The sequence below is a fragment of the Echeneis naucrates genome, chromosome 9 (genome assembly GCF_900963305.1).
Source record: "Echeneis naucrates chromosome 9, fEcheNa1.1, whole genome shotgun sequence".
NCBI classification, from domain to species: Eukaryota; Metazoa; Chordata; class Actinopteri; order Carangiformes; family Echeneidae; genus Echeneis; species Echeneis naucrates.
In genome coordinates this window covers 10,476,402-10,497,693 of record NC_042519.1, presented here as the reverse complement: position 1 = coordinate 10,497,693, position 21,292 = coordinate 10,476,402, and the positions used below count along the sequence as shown (strand labels likewise).

The window sequence follows — 21,292 nt, the reverse complement described above, 5'->3', positions numbered from 1 at the left end:
GTTCCTAAATAAGGAACCCATAGCTCCATCTACTGTTCCATTCATGAAGTGCAAAATTAAACCTCTACCAGCATTCTTAATAAAACTGTTTAATGGAAGAATTATTTAGCACAATAATCATGAGAGAAAGAACTACAGAATAACTTTTTACTTTTTACAGCTACATTCACATATATATGTTTGCATTTGTATAATTCTGGACTCTTAAACAACTTATTTTTGCATTATTTTAAAGTTGTTCTAGCATCCTTCCAGCCTTTGCAGATGGAGTAATCTCCTATGATTGAGTGTAGCGGATAATCTCACTGAGGTCATAGCCTGTCACTGCAAAGGCATAGCCATCACCATCACAGAACTTAGCGCCGCAGATTTGTGTGTCTGTCACACACTCATTATGCAAATGGGCAACCTAAGAGGACATAAAGAGAACACAGAGTAAGGGTCTCATTGTGGGTAAGAGAAAAATACTCTTATATAAGATGAACGTTTTTGAAAGGCACTTTTGACTCATTTAATTAAACAAATCGTACTGTTTTGTAAGGCCAGTTACCTCCACACTATTTGTCTCCGGGGTCAAAGTCAGGTGCCACACCCTGACTAGAGAGTCCTCAGCAGCAGACAGAAGCTAAAGGACACAACCAGATGGTCAGTTTACAAAATGCAGTGGTGTAAGATAAACCTCCAAAATATTCACTAACAATCTCTCCATATACTTTAGAGTAGCACAGTGGAAAGTTCATGGTGTGGGGCTAAACTACGACCCAATAAAATATTGTCAAAGGAAAAGTTCTGTACTAAATCATTGGGTAATACATTTGTTTTACAGTTCCATCAGCAGAAAATCAGTCTTAAACAGAGATTTGTTCAAAACCATGCTGTTGATGTATGCTATTTGAAAAAACAAAACAAGACTATGAATCCCTTTAACGTTGCTTGTGTAAAATAAACTTAGCGCCTTTGTTCACACAACTCACCAGGCCAGAAAAAGGAGCAATGTCTAGTGAGTATATCCAGCGAGCATGGGCATTGACCTCAGCGTGCAGAATTCCCGTCACTGCCTCATACAGACGGATCTGACCTGTACCATAACCTGCCACCACTGTTCCTTTCCACAACTTGACAGATGAGCAGCTCATACTGAAATCAGTGAGAAAGATGGAGGATCATTGCCACCAGCAAATAAATGGGAGAAATAATGGACATTGAATTAGAGAGAGAAGTCTAAATGAGGAAAAAACAAAGGACAGTGGAAAGGATCATACATTATAAGTGGTCACACATTTAAAAGGGCAAAGGAAAGATGGAAGGGAAAGTAAGAGTGCAAGAAGGGGTTAAGGTGAGATGAAAGCATTTGACCACCTGTCAGCATTAGTTGGCTGTCCTTACACCACTTTATTTAATCTCAATAACTCTATAATACATTAAACTCCTTACTCAAATCCTGGGATCTTGTTTAGCAGCTGAAATTCCTCCCCAGATTTCCAGACACACAGGTTGCCCCCATCATCTGCACTGACCAGATCAGCTATACATTCCTGAGGAGAGGAAGATAGAAATAATTTTTAAGGGGTTATGTAAAGGTTGTGGCAATATATTTTAGATAATCTACCATTCATCAAAAAATGAGGACCATCCAACAACAACAACAACAACAACAAAAAAGAAAAACCCGAGATAGCGAGTCCCAAGAGAATGGAGTTACTTAACAAGCACACATAATATACCTGGCTACCAGAGCACTCAGAGGCCATGTCAGTGATGGACTCCTTGTGCTCCTCCAGGACCTCAGACAGAGTTATATTACTGCCTTTACTGGGAACATCAAAAACGAGAATTACACCAGATGAAACACCTAAAGAGAGTGAGAGAAAGAAAAAGAAAGAGAGAGAAAAAGAGCTTTTGCCCTATATTTTAAAGATATGCACCTAAAGGAAAAAATATTTCACTTCATACTTACCCACACATATATAATTCTCCCACACTGCTGTTATCCCTCGAGCAAACACAGCCTGAGCTGAGACATAAACAAAAACGTAAGTGAACTAGATTTGATATGATATGTATGAGGAAATGTCTATGTGTAAATGTCTTGGGCGATATTTGAGGTTGTATAGGTGCAATAATGTGGGTGTTGATACCTGAAAATCTTCAATATATCAATCTTATTTGAGCGCTTGCATGTGGTGAGTTTACCTGTAGATGTTTCTGGGGTATCAAGTGCATGCCAGTACACCATGATGGAGCCATCTGATTCATACATCTAACAAAAATGGATGTACATAATAGATAATGTTCCCGTTCTACTTCAGCACCATCATATATCAGCTATTACAGGTCCAAAAGAATGCCTCCAAATTTGACAACAGCCATTGACGAGAAGAAAAAAGTAGACTCTAACAAAACTCACCTGGATTCCTTTCTGAGAAGTAACCACCAACAGATCACGAGAGGGCAGAGCACAAAATGCAGCCTGTTAAAAGAAAACAGGCTTCAGTTTCATGATTCAGTCAATGTAGAAATTTTACCATTTTATATGTACCAGAAACCTTTTAAAGAATGTAGTGATTCCTTTTTTCTTTTGTGGTTTCATCAAGCACATTACATTGGAGATAAGAGCAAGTCCGAAGAATAACTTTGCACTTAATTTAAATCTTAAGTGTTTAAGAGTGCTTGTGCCTATATGGTTTTGTATGGATATCCTATCATTTTTATACACAACTCCTCAATTTTAATTTCAATTTTAATCTGTAAAGGGGCAGTGACTCCTAAATATAGACATAAAGCAGCAAATAATTTTATATGGCCAGTCCTTAAAAGGCAGGGGATTCTAGATGTTTATGAGTCACAATTTAGACACTAAATGACTTTTAAAATCTTTTATTTTTTCAATTCTCGATGATATTTATTTCAATACTTTTCTGTCACCTAATGTAGGTATTCTAGAGAAATGTGGTTAGGATTCCCACACCGTCTGAACTCGATTTCAAATCATAGACCTTCAAATGATGGCCCAATACATATGAATCAATCACATTAGTCAAACAACAATCCACAGAGGCATCTCCTGTCACCTGCATGATGAGCGACGTGCTTGTGGCAACGTTGGGCTCCTTGGACTGCAGCTGACGATGGGAGTAGTTGAGTCCGTCCCAGGACGCGCTCACCATGTTGACCACATTGGCATGGACCACCGTGAAGTAGGTCAGGCGCCGCGGAGCGATGCGCAGGACGCCCAGGTTGTTGTACAGCGACGAGGCGCTGTTTTTGATCTGGATGCTCTTTTCCTTGTGATACATCGAGCAGCCTTCTTTTAACAGCGGCAGAGGTTGATCCGATGTAGAGCTAAGACAACAGAAAAAAGAAAAAAGACACGACGGGTCAGTCTGGTTATGTCGAGCAGGCGGTTTGATTAAGTTGCCGTACCGCTATTTGGCACAGCAACGCCAAACACTTCGCATTAGCAGCAAGCTAACGTCGGCCAGCTGTAGTAACACAGCGGATTGTAAGAGAGGACATTCTCGTTTCAGACTAAGCAACAACCGGCTCTTCTTCGTCGGCTCTGCCCTGGTGGACCATTACATTATAAAGTTAACGAAAACGAGACACTTTTGTCGAGGTCGTTAGCAGCAGGATTACCTCCGCGTCCTCCGCAGCCATAGAGACAACGCCACCTCTGCGTGCTACGTCACGCTGTCGTGCTCGGTTGCTAAGAGACCGTAGACCACACAAAGCCGCGTAATCACAGTGCAGTAAGGTAAGAATTTCACCTGCCTCTGAGCTGCTGATCTTGTATCACCGGGTTTTCACAAAAACTGGCATATTTCTGTCGGTGTTGCAGATAAACGATCATGTGTGTGGCCAGTATAGCCCTTCAGGCTATGACGGTCTCAGAACACCGCGCAGAATTATCTTTGATGCAGGAGACTTTTCAGCCAAACACATTCTGGGCACCATCATTTTAGATCACTATACATTTCCCATTTATATATATATGTATATATATATATTCATCGCAAACATCAGCAATGTGTGCACTGATTCTGCAGTTCCGTTCCTGTGTTGTTTGTGTTTCAGCCTCTGAGCAAACATGCCCCGCTCAGCAGCCAGGTCCCAGACGGACAGGAGCAGGCGCATGTCCGCCGTCCAGATGAGCCCACCTCCCCCCCAGGAGCTGGAGGTGGAAGGTGTCATTCCTGGTCGCCTAACCCTGGCACAGTGGACGGACATGATGGCCCAGGAGGATGCAGAAGAGGCAGTAGGGGAGCTCATGGATGAACTGATGAGCAGGGTAATGGAAGGCTGTTTGAAGGTGTACATTGAACGACAGGTAACAATGAGAAAGTCTATCCACTTTTCATTTTCATTCCAGTTCAATGTGGATATAATGTTTTAATGAGCTCACTTAAATTACTGCTTTCATCAATTTCAACCTCATGTTGGCGTAACATCCATGGTGTCATTCAAAGCTAGCACCTTTTTCCGCATCTTGGGCCATGAACTACCTCACACAAATTCTACAGCAACAAATCCTGTGCCCAGATGAAGGCGAAGGACCAGAGGGGGTGTGTGAAACTGAAGACTCAGAGCCTGTGGCAACAATTCCTGATGCCTGGGCTCAAGGATGCGTGCCTGTTGTCAGTGCCATCCCTCGACCTCATCCAGTTGAAGAACAGGTACTGCTAAATTTTTTTTTTAATGTAAAATCGTCTCTTCACATATATCTGCTGTATGTTTATATCTATCTCTGAATTAATTTCAAACAGGAGGCTGACATCCTTCTGGTGCCAGCACAGACTGAAGCGCAAGTGAACCACAAATGTAAACTTTCTCTGAGAAACAGCTCTCCAATGCAATATGAGAATGAAACAAGTCCCAGGGAACCAGCTAGTGACAAGCAATGCAGAGTGCTTAGTCCTCGCCCCCCACCAAAGACTGACAGAAAGAAAAGGCAGCAGGTCAGTTTACTTCCCAAGCCTGTTCCAGACAAATTGCTGCCAGTTCTTTCCTGCTCAGCAGAAAAAACAAATGTGGATATACACGTTAGAAATAGAGTATATTCAATTTATGGCCATATGACTGGACCATTACATCAACCAAAGAACTGCCAGTCCATACCAAAACTTGATCCCTCATGCCTGCCTCAACACAGCATTTTCCCTCAATATGAGATTGTGGACAAAAACTACACAACCCCCAACCACAAGAAACCAAGTGGACTATCCAAACTAGAACAAAAATATAGCAAAAGGCAAACTGAGAGGTCAGTAACCACCCTGACACTGCTAACAAGCTCCAAGGATCAGCAAGCAAAGCTTCAGAGGAGAAATGAAGCTGATGTCCTGAAGAAAATATCTCCCTCTAGACATAGACGAGAAGGGACTGGGTTCTCAAGTTCTCTGAGGCTGGACACAATGGTTTTGTCTAAGGGTGTTTCTCTCCAGGATTCCCAGGCTGTTGACAGCCCTCTCAAATGTACCCCTCTCTCCCTTTCTATCAAGCTGAGGCCCATACGTAGTGATATAGCGGTGCCTCTTTTTTCTGCTGATCAGCTGACTGCAGGTCAACCACCTCAAGTCACCCCTTTGTTTCACTCAGAGAACTATGCCAACTGATTGTAACATTTAGAGCAGAATGTGGAATGTTTTGAAGAAATAAAACAGGAGGAATGTACTTCTGTATCGAGCTTTAGAATAAAAACCTCTGCAATACACATTATAACCTTCATTAAAGTAGGACTGTAATAAACTAATAGTTACATAAATGTATGGACACGTCATTGACAAAATCCATTTGGTGCAAACATTTCCTGTAAAAACTAAGTGATTCTAATGAAAACTGCGTTAAAAGCAGATTAAAAATCACATTTTGCATTAACAATTTGCCTGAATTATCCTTGTGTCTACGTGTATTCAGTGAATGTACTGTATATCACATTTCACCAGCTCGACGCACCGTGTGGGAGACTGCTCATGCAACCTATCTTGTTGAAGCTGACGTCATGAGGACGGCCAGCGAGCCAATCATCAAGCGCCTTCACCGTCACTAATCCAATCAGAGACTTATTTTGCCTCGCAGCAAGTTTCACTGACCCTTTGCACATGTGAGAGCGCGATGAAGGCAGAGCGGTGTTGATCTAAACTTTCTAACATATCGGAATTGGCATTAGTTTGAAAGTGCATCAGACATGAAGAAAAAACAGGCAGTCGCGGAGGACACAGAAAAGGTCAGACTGGTGACATTTATTGCGGTTTTCAGTGTTTGATGCTTAACTACCAGCTAAACGGGATCGCTCCACTCACTGATACACGGCTGTTGCCTGCATGCTTTTCTTACATATTCAAATTTTAGCCGATTTTCTTGCAATCGATAAAACCTATCTTGAGACAAACACCATGGATGACATCATAATAAAGGGTTCTCAGACCTACATAAAATAATTTGTTACATAGTGCCACGTTTTAAATTGAATCGTGTTTTGCTTCTGTCACAGATGTTCGCCTCGGACGCGTCCCATGAGGAAGAGGAAGGTGAAGCTCCGGTTAAAGCCAAAAGGAGCAGATCTGAGGAGGCCGGTGGGGAGGAGCAGGTGTATCGCCCGGTGAAGCTTTCCCGAAGTGATCTCTACAGACCCCCAACTGTAGAGGAACTAAACCAGCTAAAAGAGGCCGAAAGCCTGTTTCACTGCAGCCTGCTCAAAATGCAGGTGAGTTCCAGGACTCGATCGTATGAGGAAGTGACATAATCTGAGAAAAATCTACAAACTCCTTCTGACTGTTTCTGATATCTCGCTGGTAACAGATGGAGGAGTTGCTTAAAGAGGTCGCCCTGAGTGACAATAGGAAACGACAAATAGATTCCTTCATTCAGACCCTCACAAAGCTGCTACAGACTGTGCCAGATTCACCAGAAGTAGAGGTTTGTAGTAAATTAACTGCAAGCCTTGTGATTGGCTCCATTCCTTTCATGAAGATCTCCACAAACTCATGCACATCTCCAATTACATGTATTACACACTCAGTATTGCTCTGTTTTCAGGTAAGTGACCTGTCATGGCTTGCAGTGAAGGTCCCTTTCCTCCTGGTCCCCAAAACCACAAAAGGAAAGTTCCACATGGCACCTCCCACTTCAGTCGACCTGATCGGAAGCTACCCTCTGGGCACCTGCACCAAACCACGCGTTGTGGTGGACTTGGCTGTCACGATCCCAGCTGTGAGTCTCATTGCTCCTTTTTTAATATATAAAGCGCTTGAAATTTTGAGACGATTGCACCAATTATGGCATTAATCACTAGATTTTAAGAGTTCATGACACTGTTTGTCTGCTTATCCTTCTGTGGTTAGAATGTCCTCCACCCGAAGGATGTTTTGAACCAAAGGTATCCAAGAAAAAGAGCTCTCTACCTGGCAGGCCTGGCCCAGTACCTTGCATCCTCCTCTGACATTGGAACCATGCGATACTCCTGTCTAAATGGGAATCGACTTAGACCCACTCTGCTGCTGACTCCTCCAGGTATTTAGCTTTTCCTTTACAGCATGCAAACAACCTTCGCAATCACTGCACTTAGTTTGACTTGTTTAGATTTTAGTAGCAATTTCAAGATGTGTAATGTTGTCTTCCATAGACATTTCCAGCTTCTCAGTGCGTATTCATGCCTGTCCATCACCTGGGTTCTTCAAGCCGAGCCGTTTCCACCCCCAGAGGAATAATGTCCGGACAGAGTGGTACACTGGATTGCAGACACCACAGTCTGGTAAAGTTTGTTCTTCAAATACTTAGATATACAACAATGAAAAGCATATCCAGGACCAAATTTTTGTCTAGCAACATTTTTATCCAAGCCAATTTCCATTGTTTTGTTTTTTTACAGAGAGCAGCGAACCTCCCACTCCACATTATAATAGCTCTGTTCTGGGGGATTTACTGCCCAGGGCTCATCAACAGTTTCTCTCTGCTGTCAGCACCCAGTGCTCAGCTTTTGCTGATGGGGTGGCTTTGCTCAAAGTTTGGCTTCGTCAAAGAGGGCTCGACCAGGTAGGAAGGTTATAGTGGCACTCGTTCTTGTTGCATAAAGATGAAATGCTTCTTTTTACAACTCTGACACTGTTTATATTTTTCCTCCGTGTTGCTCTCTCAGGGCACTGGCTGTTTTAATGGCTTCCTAGCTTCAATGCTGTTTGCCTATTTGCTGACAACCCACAAAGTCAGTAATACCATGACAGCCTATCAGCTGCTTCGAAACAGCTTGAACTTCTTGGGTAAGAACATTTAAAATCAACTAAAACACAGTGTTTTGATGAATGTTATGATATGATATATAACATGCTTATCACCTCTGAAAGTTTTGAAAAATTACACACTTCTCTGTCCTACCCACAGCATCTACAGACATAACAGTGAATGGGATTAGCCTATCCAAAGATCCAGACTCCACAGCTGTGAGTCTGCTCAAACTTGAACAAATAAACTTCTGAATGCAGTTTACTCACACCTTTGTTTACTTCCTGAATGAACTGTCTTATTAACCCCTTTTTATTTTATTGTCATGGCAGCCGTCTCTTGCAGACTTCCATAATGCTTTCCAGGTGGTGTTTGTTGACCCCTCAGGACATCTCAACATGTGCGCTGACATGACCGCTTGCACATACAAACAGGTTAACACCGAAAATGTGTTTTTTTTTTTTTTTTTTTTTTTTTTTCAAAGATGATCATTTTTCTGTAACGTTCAGCAACAGGTTCTGACCACTTTCATTTCACTTTTTCAGCTGCAACATGAGGCATCTGTGTCAATGCAGTTCTGGGACAACCCTACAGTGGACGGGTTCCACAGCCTCCTCATGACCTCCAAACCCATGATAAGGACAAGTGACCACGTATTCCAGTATGACCAAATGATTAACCAACACAGCTAAAACCAATCTCAACCAACATGTCTTGTGTACCATTTTCACAGCTTGTTTTTTTACTTGACTTCCTCACCTTGTCAATCTTCTATTTTGTGCTTTTCACCTCTTCAGACTTTGTGAGCTAGTAAAGCTTCAGTCCAGCTGTAAGAAGCTGAATCTCCTCAGTGAGCTCATGGACCACAGTGGGAATTATGTCCAAACTGCACTTCCTTTTCTTCTGTCACTGCTTCAGCAAGGACTGGGCCAAAGGATCCTCCTCCTCACACACTCCCTCTCTCCTGACCCTGAGGTAAGAAAGATTACATTCAAGGGCTACACTTATCCATGCCTTCTATACTCAACAGCAGAATATGCACGCCAATTTTTTTTTCAGCACTTCACTTCGTTATTGGTCTAAGCTCTATTATTAAGTATATTATTAACTATTAACAAAGCACATATTGACACAAATCTTTAATGAAAGTGTCTTGCTTTGTAAATATTAACAATGTTTAAATTATTTGATTTTGTTGAACTTATATTTGTTTATCTGCAGTGGTCTGTGGACAGTGAAGCCCCAAAACACAAAGCTCAACCTCCCCTTTCCTTCGGGTTGCTTTTGAGACCAGAGCTGGCCATCTCTGTCCTGGAGAGAGGCCCACCTGCAGACAGCCCAAAGGTAACCTCACCTGTGTGTGTCTGTGTTTGATTTCAGATTTTTCACGTTGAGGTTAAAGTCGTTTTGCATCAATGTATCAATCAAAAGTAATTGTATTCTGCATTTAAGAATGTGATACTACTGTAATAATCAAATTCTTATTATACAACTGGGTTTTGTATTTTTCTCGATTTGATTCTGTGTTACTCGTGCATTACCATGTTTGTGCAATGACTCATTATTAATACCAGCATTGTTCCTCTGACAGGCGGCTGAGTTTCGTCGGCTGTGGGGTTCTCGCTCCGAGCTGCGTCGCTTCCAGGATGGTGCCATCACTGAGGCTGTCGTGTGGGAGGGAGAGAGCATCTGCCAAAAACGCCTGGTCCCTAAACAGATCATCACACACCTGCTACAGCTGTATGTATTTTATCTTGGCACGTCACACTGAGAGACACAACAAAACACAGATCCCATTAATACGGGTGATTATACAGAGCATGGTCAGTGAGTTACTAGCTGTACTGATGATACAAACTATGGTAATAGACTTTACTTCTTGCTTGTTTGTTCTCTAGGGTATGTATCCTATTTTGCAAACTATGTACTATATGTATGTAACAGTGTACAACCAATGTTTACTTGCATGTCTGACATCAAGCCAAGTGATAAGAGTGATATGAGTGGTGTGTTAATGAAGTATAGTTACGTTTTGTCTGCAGCTCAGGTACCATTATTGGTTTAGAGAGGAATTAGTTTTTTTTCTAGAGTTCATGGCTTGTTAGACACCAGCAGATAAAATATTATCAACGGTGGAGAAAGTTCATACTGTTGTGCCATCCTTATATCATGCGTGACTCTTCGCACTCTCACACTCTTACCATCTTCTGCCCTATGATAACCTTACTCCTTATTTGTGCAGGAAGTCAGTGATGACAGGGAAGAAAGGGTTATTTAAATTAAACGTTTCTGTTCACAAAGATCATCATGTCAATATGCTCTGGGTTCAGTCTGGTACGCATTGTTGCAAATGCTTGCCCAGTCTCTGACAACAAAGACGGAAGTGACACCCCAGGTACGCATAAATAGTGCCTCGCCAGAGTGGCTAATTTGGGGAATCTTGGTCCGTTTACTCTCCACCAATCCAGAGGATTTATGTCCAATGAGGGTGCAATGTCTCTTAAATAGTAATCTACCTGAGCCTCAGCATCTGTAGCATAGGATGAACTGTAGTTGTCTCCCAGGAGCAGCATCATTGTGTTTTTCGTTTCACTTCTCACTTGTGAGGGCATGGCCACCTGGCTAGTATCAGGCGTGACCAGGGTCTCCTGCTGTTCATCCTTTGGGCCCACCGTTGTAGCTATCACATCTAATTTTGAAACCAGTTCATGTAGTTTGACCTTTGCAGCTAGTCTCCCCGTCGGTGTCAGGAAGCTGAGATGTTTGTGACGAGGGTCGAGCATAGAGGCAATCAGGGCTGGTTTGGAGGCCAGGTCATTGGAGTCAACCTGCAAACCCAAAACATTTTAGAACAAAAATTGAATAAAGAGGTTGTAAATTGTTTGCACTTCTTCCTATTACATCACAGCCAAACAGACTTTACTTGAACAAAGGGATATTTGGCCTTAGTTAATGCCTACCTCCATGTGATTTCTAAGTGATGTCTGAACTTTCAGTTTGAACTCAGAGACTTGCTCAACATCATTTTCTTTAGGCATGAGGTGAGTCTGGATGAGGCTGAATGTGATTGGGTAGATGTTTGAAATCGACACCTCTGTTTCAGCAGATATGACTGTTGTTGCCCATTTCAGTGTTGCTAGCACAGGTGTAAAGTTCTCGACTATTTGCCAGCAGTCATCTTCGATCTCGAGGGTCTGGGCTTCCTGTCTGTTGGTGATTGTGCGATCAGAGAGCACAGCTTTAATTGCCCACCGTTGTTCAAGTAACCGTTCAAACATATCACAGATAGTGTCCCATCTGGCTTTGCTGGACTGGATAAGCTTGTGCTGCGGCAGGCACATCTGAACCTGCTTCTGCTGCAAGGCTTCACTCGCCAGCAAGTTGTGATTGAAGTGTCTGACCAGTTTCCCTGCAGCAACAATGATGCGGACCAGATCCTCACTCAGCCCATCATTGACTGCTAGCTGCAACGTTGTGGCAAAGCAAGTGGCATAATCCCAGGTGACATGGGCACACGTGTTGGCCGAGAAGATGTCTCGAGTGTTGTTATGAACACATGCTGTCACTTTGCCAGCAACGCCCCAGGTCTGTACAGTGTTGAGAATCCTCTCCGTGAGGCTCTCAGTACTAGTGTGGCCGTCCGATGACAGCTTGTGTGTCTGCAGCACAGCTGACCTCCCCAGCCACTCTTCTGTAATGAAAGAGCAGGAAACCGTAATGTATCTCTGAAATGGCAGAGCTGTCCAGAAGTCAGCAGTAAGAGCCACTTTCTCCACCCTACCAAGCTGCACTAGAAGCTCCTCCACCTTTTCGTGGAAATGGCCTTCAATGAGACGTGTGATATCACAAGCAGAAGGCATTTTATAATTGTGCACTGTGTATGCCAGTAGTTCACGAAAACCATCACCATCGACCACGCTGATGGGAAGCAGATCCTTCTCTATCATCTTGGAGATGAGCTCGGTCACCTCTGCATGTGTGGCCAGTGACACGCCGTCATTGGGCATGGTGTCTGGGTGCTTGTTTTTGATGTGGTACATCATGCTGGTGGTGCTGCTCCTGTACTTGAGCTTGGTGTCGCACATGGTGCAGTGAACCTCGTCGTCCACTTTGATGAAGATGTCCCACACGGAGCTCCGCTTCAGCCGCTTCCTCTCCCCGTAGTCGCGCTCGGCCTGGCCGGCTGCCGCGTTCAAGTTAGGCGACATGATGGCGACCTGCGTGACGTCGGAGTTGTTGGCGCTCTCCTCCTCCAGGCACTGCACGGTACAAATCACCGGCTTCTCGTCTTCGTCCAGCGGGGCCGTGGACGGATGGTGCCGGCTCATGTGGTTCATCATGGAGCTGGTGGCTCCGCCGCAGTACTTTAGCGTGGCGTCGCATTTTGTGCAGCGGACGAAGTTGCCCACTTGCTCAAAGCAGTCCCACACGGAGCTCCGTCTCCGGCCGGTGCGCTTCATGTCCGAGCCCGGTCTGCTGTTTCACGTTAGCAAGCTAGCTAATGTTAGCGCCGATGTCATCGATAAATGGGATTTGTCGGAGTATAAAGGTTGTGAAAGGTTTCACGTCAGCGTATGTCCTGACAGAAACTGACTGTAAGATGACTGTAGGTGTGACTTTTTTGGACGCATCGTTTTGAAAATTAAAGTAACATACTTATTACCCATCAGACATGCTGATATCCCCCCGTCCAGTTTACGGTATGTGGGGGCGATGGTGGATGACGTCATCAGGACGGGAAGTGAGGTAAGTAGTTGGTCAAATAATTGAACTGTATTTGTTTCAATTTTTGATTAATATTCTTATGTGGAAACTCTACATTTGGCTTGTTTGATTTTATACCCTTGAGATTTGTTTTTATACTAGAATGAAATGCTGTTTATTATTAATCTCCTAAGGCCCTTCATGCTCATATTAAAGACTTTACTGTTTGGGTCCTCTGAGCCGTTATATGTCATTTAGACCTCTTAGCCTTATTCGAGGACACTGTCCACCATCTTGTAGTCAGAAAAGCATATTTCAGTGATTAGTGTACAATTAAGATGGCCAACATTTGCCACCAACATGTAATATCAAATAAAAAGCTTCAGGCTCAGGAGATTGATGAATTCATATTAAGTTCTTTTGTGAGTGTTTAAATGGTGTGGACCATTAGAGGTGTTTATCAGTGCTTAATTCATGTATTCTGTGGCAACATATGTGGACACCGTGTGATTAAATTTGTGTTGTTCAGGTGTCCAGCACTGGAGAGGAGGAGAGTTTACAGGTGGTTCAGTCCTATGACGACCTGAGTAGAAAACTGTGGAGGCTGGAGGGGCTGCCTCTCTCCATCACAGCAGTTCAAGGAGCCCATCCTGTATTGAGATATACACAGGTACAGCCTCTTCTTTCTTAATGGGGAGCAGCTCTCATTCATGTTATGGCAGGGGGAGGTGGCTGGTTGTTTCACATGGTTTTGTGTCACTTTAATCAAAATTTCACCCACAAGAGGGCGCAGCTATAAACTATAGTATTACAGAAATGCTCAGAATACAGTCTGCAGCCACATGGATAAACATTTCCAGAGGAAGTGCTTTAACATTCCAGTGAGAGGACTTTTAATGTTTTTCTCCTAAAAATGTAACAATCCATCACCATAAAGTTTACACTTGTTTACACAATGGGTTTAGACAAAAAAAAAAGCTGTGACTAAAAAAAGCATGAATTGTTAATGTTGATGGTAAATAACTTAGCAAAAATATTATTTGGAGACATTTGTCAACTTTGCAGTTGGTTATCACTTTGTGACAAATTATTGCAGTTTGTTTTACTCTCTACATCATTAAACAAGAATGGTAAAAAATATCTTAAACTAAAACTAAAACTAAATGTTTGCTCTTTTTCACAAATTTTACCCACCTCATAGTGTGTGACTCCTGACCCCATGACAGGGTGCACTAGATGTATTTGACAGTTAATAAACTGAAGGGGAGTAATGGCACGCCTTTCTCTTTGACACATGATGCCTTTATTGCAGAGTGAAAAAGAAATGTAAGTGGGAAAGTTGTTGAGGGATTCATATGAAAGTAAAAAGTGTGACAACCACTTGACTGTTCTGCCTACTGGCAATGCAGAATTACTCAAAATCCAACTTCAATGGAAACTGTATTGATCATTATAACTTTTTTTTTCTTTGGTTTTGTGGCAGTTCTAACATTTGAGCTTTTGCAGGTTTTTCCCCCAGTGCCTCTGAAGTTGGACTATTCTTTCTTTGAGAGAGAAAAGACTTCCAGGTCTTTAATACCAAAGGAAGACAAGCCATGCCCTGCTTATATTACCCCTATTACAGGTTAGTTTTTCCTCCACCAGCCACTAATCAAGAAGTTTTTTTCTTGTTTGATAGGTTGCAAACTACATGAAAGTCAAATTAATTTCAGTGCTGGCTGCCACTAAGAATGGGATGCATATGAGTTTTCACTATTTCACTATGTGCATCGGAAAATGTTTCCACTTTCTGGGATGACAAAATAGCTTAATAAATTACAGTAATTTAACCACAGATATAAAAATATACAAAACAGTGTATCCAGTAAGTCACCAATCCTTGTTCTGGCAGTGATCTGTCACATGGAGGGGAGTGGAAAGTGGCCTCATGACCGCCTCGCCATCCGCCATATCCGCACTGCATTCCATATATGCCTGGGAGAGTTGCTCAAGAAGCACCATAATTATACATGCAGACCGTGCCCCACACACCTGGATGTCTGGAAGGTATTTTATTTAGTATGCGTAGATGTTCCACATTTGTTTGAGAACTTGACTGTATAAAGGTAATGTGTGTAATATAGAACACAAGTTATTAGTTACAAGCAAGTTGTTGGAACATTTGTTTGGTTTATTTATTTATTTTTTTATTATTGGAATTCACAGTATTCTGTTCATTAACACGGTTTTGTTTTTTGTTTTTGTTTTTTTTCTCCCCCACTTTTTCTTTATGTAGGATGGCTTGTTATTCCGCATCCAGGTGGCATATCATCGGGAGCCCCAGGTTCTGAGGGAGAGTGTGAATGCTGAGGGTCTGCTGGTTGTAAGGGACAATGAGGAGGCTCAAGCTCTGGAGATGGCCACCATTCACAAGCCTCTGCTCACCAGTACATTACATGGGTAAAACTGAAATTACATCATAAAGCAGTACCTGTGTCTCCATGTGAGAATGCAGGGTTGCAGATTTTTTGTGGTTTTAACGTATGGCCTACTTATATTCCTTTGGTGTTCCTTTATTTTTTCCCTCCTCTCCATTCTTTTGGTGCCCAGCATTTACTATTTCCTCCCTTTTTTTTTTTTTTTAACTCCAACTTTTAAAATTTCTCTTCTTGTAGGCTTCAGCAGGAGCACCCCTGTTTTGGGGCAGTGTGCCGCCTGGCCAAACGCTGGCTGGGGGCTCAGCTCTTCAGTGATGACATCACAGAGGACACAGCGGACCTGCTGGTGGCGTCACTTTTCCTGCAGCCTGCACCCTTTACTCCTCCTGGGTGACTATCACTTCTACTTTTTCAATAATCTGTCCAGTTCACCAGACACATTTGTGGATATACATCTTGGTCACATTCCCTTTGATCCCTTAGTAGGCCATGTGAGTGAATTTCTCTGTATTCCTCAGTTCTCCTCAGGTGGGCTTCCTTCGTTTCCTTCATCTGCTCTCCTCCTTTGACTGGAGGAACAACCCACTGGTGGTCAACCTCAACAACCAGCTCACAGGCAAGCACTCTCACACGCTTGCCTTTTCCCTCTGTGTCACACAAACAAAGCCCTCCTGACCTGCTTCTATTTACACACCCGACATACTTTAACATCCTGCTCGTATGCATCGCCGTTTCAACACTGACTCTAATTGTTGTTCACCCCTGTCACGTGTAGCTGCCGACTACATAGAAATCAAGAATGACTTCATGGCCTCCAGGGAGTCACTGCCTGTCATGTTTATAGCTACGCCTAAGGACAAAAAAGTATCTATGTGGACTAAGCGAGCACCCAGTGTACAGGTCAGTAGACTCACAGATACAAGTACACAACTCACACAGCTATATATTTAATAGATTAGCACAGTTTTTATAATGGTTAAACCTTCCCATAGGTCAGTAAAAAGGAAAAGAATAGATAAAATGGAGTCATCAAGTAGGTCACAAACTTTTCCCAGATCCTTAACAGACGAAGAGTCACAAGCATCGGTGTAGAAAAGAGTTGCATGTTCTTGGCAACGAACAGTCACATAGTTTCCCAATCCTGGAGCCTTTCCTTAGTGCGCACAGGTCTCCTGGGTCACACTGAAAACAATATGAAATGGTATCAAAATGAGAAATTTACTGTGCAAGAGTGAACAGTAAACAACTGTGCTGCTTTTAACAGGTGAGTAGTCAAATTTATTACATACCACGGGCAGATAGCCATGCTTTTTTCTCAAAGCTGGAAAGTGATTGTTTTGAAGTCTTTCCAAAACCTCGTGCAAGTCATTGATCTGGAATTGGATATTTTTGCATTAGTTTAGGAAAACCCTAACCCTAACCCAATATATGATAAAATAAATGAAGTATTGATTACTGACGTTTTCAGAATTTACGGCAACAACCTTCTAAGATAAGTGTTTTTTGAACGCCATCATGTGTAGCTCACCAGTTGCTTTTCATTGCCGTCCTCTGTCGTAGCGAAATAAGGGAGATATTTTGGTTTGGATTCCTCTGTTTGGATGCGACCGTAGCTGTGAAATATTCCAGCAGCACACAGTAGTGTACAGAAAAGGTACACACACCAGCTTCCCATGGTGCGTCGCTGACCCAGATAAGCTTCCTGCACTTGCCCACCTCACTCCCCCTACAAGCCCAACATTAACACAGAGCCTCTCCCAGAATCCCCTTTTTATAACAGTGGCGGAGAGCAGGAACTTTGTCCTCTGTGACGTCCACATGGGCTTAATTCTCCATGTCTAATTGGCAATCTTAAGGAATATTTCCATTTCATCTGATATGGGAGCTCAGGTTGAATACATCACTTTCTTGTGAGTTCTCCTGCCCAGTTTCATACACTCCCAAAATTGAAAAATGTCTTTTTAAATAATTGGCATAGATGAGGAGAGTAGAAGATCCTGGTGTGTAATTTAATTCCTCTGAATGACCACTAGAGAGCAGACTCTGGTGGACTTTAAATGATTATTGAGGTTCCTCTGAACACATAATATTGACCACAATCATGACTGCAGAAATGTCAGTTAGCCATGTACATCTGATTATTTAAAATTAGTTTAATTTAAGTTAATTGTCAAATTACAAAACCACTGTTCTACTTGGAGGAAAGAGGACCAGTTCTGGAATAAATGAATAAGGAGAATTGCTTTAGAAGACTGACATCACATTAACGGAGTTACTTTAACAGAAAAGCGCCTTGAATGGCTTGGGAATTTTGTATGCCTCAGTGTCACCTCAGATTAATACAAAGCTAAATATTTGTCTAATTTCACTATGATTATCTTAAACCCAGTTGCATACAAAGGACCTTATCCTCTAATATAATAAAATATATAAGGGTATGCTTTCTCTGGGTTAAGTGATATGAACACAGCTGCTCTTTGTCATAATTTATTTATAATTTTATAGCCTTTTTGTGTCTGCATTTGTTTGTCATAATTTGTGCCCTGGGAAATTGTGATGCCGTTCTAGTGTGGCTGTGAAACCGCATAATATTGTACACGTGAGGATGTCCAAAGCTACTTTTGGTTGTGTGCTCAGTTGCTGCATCGTGTTGTGATGGTGGCTGCAGAGAGTCTGAAAGTACTGGAGCATCAGCTGATGGACGCTAGCCAGATACAAGACGTCAGGGTGGGTAACAAGTGCTTGAAAGCTTTCCTTCATTCGCCATCTGAGCTAAGAGATCAGCATCGTGATGAAAATGTCGGTTTGTGTAGGTGGTCATGCGCCCTCCTCTGGATGTCTACGACGTGTTGATCCACCTGAACCCGAAGCAGGTTCCCCTTCTCAGCCAAGCAGTGGACCTTCCTGCTTTGAACTTCAGCAGAGGCGCCATGACTGACGGTGTGTCCCAGTCAGGAGGCGCCTTGCCCGTTGTTGACTACAACCCAGTGTCCCTCTACCTGATGGAGCTCAGAGTGAGTCTCATCCCTCAGCAAAACATCTCATTTTAAAAGACAGGGTTTAATAACAACTTGTCAACACAGGATGTAAGGAGGAAGTATCTAGTCAGATTCATGCAAGTCACAGCTGGGTTGTGGTATTCAGCAATTTCCTCGTAATAAGAAAATCAATAACAGATAAGAAATACCCTGGGAAACTTTTCTGACTTTTTTTTTTTTTTTTAAGGATAGGTCTGGAGCTGTTATTCAGAAAACCTGACAAGAATCTCTCCTTTTCCTCTTCCTTTAATTTGTCTTTATTTATGTGTTGTTTTACAGTTTCACTGCAGCTCCCATTAATGCAATAAAAGCACACGTGACTTTTTTGGAATTGGTATATTATGTGGATTTTGGAAATAACTGTTTGTTTGTTTTGTTTTGTTTTTTATAAATCCACTTAGTGAATAAATGGGCTTTACTTGTCACTCAGACTTTTCATCACTTCATCTTTTTTCAGGATGCGTTTGGAGATTTTGCTCTCTTCTTCTGTGACCCCTATGGAGGAACAGTGATTGCAGTTTTATGGAAACCAAAGGCTTTCATCTCGATGCCTTTTAAGGTAAAGTCACTAATACCCTGGAAGCATGAATATGGGAGGACACGCAGTTGCAGAGAGCTTGATCTATCATAAACATGATATTTCATTTCACTTCAATTCTGTAAATTTTCCCACATCAGCATCTAATCCACCAACCTTCCTTAAAATGTTTACCTCATTACAGACGTCACAGGTGTCCGCTCGGAGCGTGGAAGTGACTGGGGAGGAAGCAAATACAGTTCCTAACGTTGAAGCAATACTGGAGGACTTCCGCATCATGGGACAGGGGTTAGTCAAATCAGTGGAAGCCAGGACTGAAAGATGGTCATTCTAGACAACTGAGCTGTGCACATACACAGAGACACCATTTTGATCAGAGATGGATTCATTTTCCCTACAGGAGGTTTATTGATACAATGTGTTGTTTTTTTTTTGTCTGACTTATTGTAATGGAACAAAGCATGAAATTGTTGTTAACAATATCTTGTTAATACCTTTTGTATTAAAGACCAGACACGTCTACTCTTGTCTACTCTTTTAAATTTCCTGACTATCTCAGTGTATCAGTGTAAATGATTAGTTTCATTCATAAGTGGACCGATGGAAAATACAATAATTCTGGTAATCAAATCGTTTCAGTAAATATTCAAAAAGAGTCCAACATCTAGCAACCTGGCATCTACCTGGCTGCAGTTTTCTTAAATTTTTAGGTTCGAGTTTTATGTATCAATCATGCAAAATGTGACATAATGCAGCCTGCACATAATTTCTTATAAGACTAACTCCAAAGCAGAAACACACAATGAGCAGATGTGAAACAAACCAGTCGACCTGATGTCAGCATGTGACACTTTGTACACTTTGTTTCTAGTAACAGGACGGTTTCACCAAATTTCTCTAAAAGAAATCAGCGAATGGGTGCTGAAGCTTCTGCTTTAAGTTGTGTTGACAAATATGAGGATAATCTCTAATCGCACAAAATCTAGAAAATTGCATAAACTCAAGACTAGCCAGCCAAGTTCTCAACAGTGCCATGTAAGCATCGTTGTGTAACACTTTAGATTCAAGCTTCCTTTGTGTGTATCTGATTGAATCAATTCCTGCCCAAGGCCCCCCCCCGACTTCCATTTAATACAGAATACAGTGATCTGTATGTATGACAAATGTGCATGAAGACTTTAACTCATATTTAGAGAGCAGAGCCTTTTATTGTTGTGTTGAACAAAACATTTCTTTCCTTTAGGAATGGTTGATTGCGCATCCCTTTGTTAAAGCGTTGTAATAATTTTCTTTCCCCACCCACCCAGTCATGTCTCATCACTGCTGTTGTGAAGCTTTCTTCCTTATTGCTTCATTGAAACACCATCTGAATGTTTCCTGCTCTCGTATTCATAGTTTGAAGCTGTTTGTCACTTTACTGGAACTAGGAATGGCAGTGAATTTAGACTTCCTAGTTGTAAAATTGAGCTCATCTCCAACAATAGGTTCACCTTTGCTTGTTTCTACGTGTTCTCTTGTGCAAGAGTGTCGGCGGTGAGATTTCACAGCCTCTCTGACAATAATCATGGGCACTAAGTAAAGCCTATTTCAACAGGCCTTTGTGTTGTAGTCTGCGATCCAGATGCAAAAAATGGAAAAGGTACGCAGTGCTCTGCGAGGTTCTTCTAAGATTTCAGCTGGACAACCTTCACCAGTTCCTGAAAGGGCAGTAAAATTAGACTTGAATGGAGGTGTGGGGGCTTTAAGTGAAGGTACAGAATTTAGTGCAGAGTGAAGATTATGTTCCTAACATAAACATCCACCTTTGCAGTAAAAACATGCACAATTTAGTGTGGTTTGAAAATACGGTCACAGAAATGTGAGCTTTTTCTTTACAAAAACAATATAAATATAGTCTGTTACAGAAAATATTGAGTCTCACGCACCAAAAATTGGTTCCTAAGCTGTTGGCTGGAGCTGTGTATCTGTCTGCATGTGAGGGGAAAAAAATATCCCATGGCACCAAACCCTGGGCGGGGTCTACAATAATATACCTACAGTACGCACACACGGTCAGCCATCACATGATGACCACCACCAGTGAAGTGAATAACTATCTGGTTACCATGGCACTGTGCATGGGAGTGGGTGGAACTTATCAGGAGGCAGCAAGTGAACATTTAACCAGAAGATGAGGTGTTGAAGAAGGAAAAATGGTCAAGTGTGCGAATGTGAGCGACTTTGCTGATGTGGAGACGAGCGAGCCAGAGCATCTCCAGCACTGCAGCTCTGCGGGATGTTCTCAGTCTGCAGGCGCCAGGACCTGTCAGAGGATTTCCAAAGAAGGACAAAAGTTATGGGAGGGTTTGCCAAGGCCCGTTTAGGATCGTGGTGAGTGA

The 21,292-nt window shown here is 42.3% G+C and overlaps 3 protein-coding genes across 4 annotated transcripts; 1 reads left to right on the top strand and 2 right to left on the bottom strand.

The window, feature by feature from the left end:
- wdr54 (WD repeat domain 54) lies at positions 1–10,405 on the bottom strand. Its single transcript, XM_029511114.1, has 12 exons — positions 10,247–10,405; positions 9,789–9,984; positions 8,977–9,187; positions 3,072–3,342; positions 2,408–2,470; positions 2,194–2,260; positions 1,958–2,014; positions 1,725–1,852; positions 1,435–1,535; positions 975–1,137; positions 551–625; positions 1–409 (listed from the first exon to the last, which is right to left on the bottom strand). The coding sequence occupies exons 4-12, from the start codon at positions 3,294–3,296 to the stop codon at positions 278–280; spliced, it is 1,011 nt and encodes a 336-aa protein (XP_029366974.1). The 5' UTR covers positions 3,297–3,342; positions 8,977–9,187; positions 9,789–9,984; positions 10,247–10,405; the 3' UTR covers positions 1–277.
- Positions 6,092–19,349, top strand: nol6 (nucleolar protein 6 (RNA-associated)). The gene is made up of 26 exons (XM_029511110.1): positions 6,092–6,223; positions 6,491–6,703; positions 6,799–6,915; positions 7,036–7,209; positions 7,341–7,509; positions 7,622–7,750; positions 7,868–8,031; positions 8,135–8,255; positions 8,377–8,435; positions 8,550–8,651; positions 8,763–8,878; positions 9,015–9,192; positions 9,439–9,561; positions 9,809–9,957; positions 12,888–12,963; positions 13,451–13,591; positions 14,428–14,545; positions 14,813–14,967; positions 15,197–15,360; positions 15,576–15,728; positions 15,857–15,954; positions 16,114–16,238; positions 17,976–18,065; positions 18,152–18,352; positions 18,834–18,935; positions 19,099–19,349. The coding sequence occupies exons 1-26, from the start codon at positions 6,185–6,187 to the stop codon at positions 19,246–19,248; spliced, it is 3,426 nt and encodes a 1,141-aa protein (XP_029366970.1). The 5' UTR covers positions 6,092–6,184; the 3' UTR covers positions 19,249–19,349.
- On the bottom strand, positions 10,434–12,910 carry LOC115049128 (zinc finger BED domain-containing protein 1-like). Of its 2 annotated transcripts, XM_029511113.1 has the most exons (3): positions 11,999–12,910; positions 11,178–11,908; positions 10,434–11,045 (listed from the first exon to the last, which is right to left on the bottom strand). In XM_029511113.1, the coding sequence occupies exons 1-3, from the start codon at positions 12,675–12,677 to the stop codon at positions 10,497–10,499; spliced, it is 1,959 nt and encodes a 652-aa protein (XP_029366973.1). In that variant the 5' UTR covers positions 12,678–12,910; the 3' UTR covers positions 10,434–10,496. The 2 variants fall into 2 exon arrangements, with proteins under 2 accessions (XP_029366973.1, XP_029366971.1); XM_029511111.1 differs by having other exon boundaries at positions 11,178–12,910.
- Positions 19,350–21,292: the final 1,943 nt, after the last annotated feature.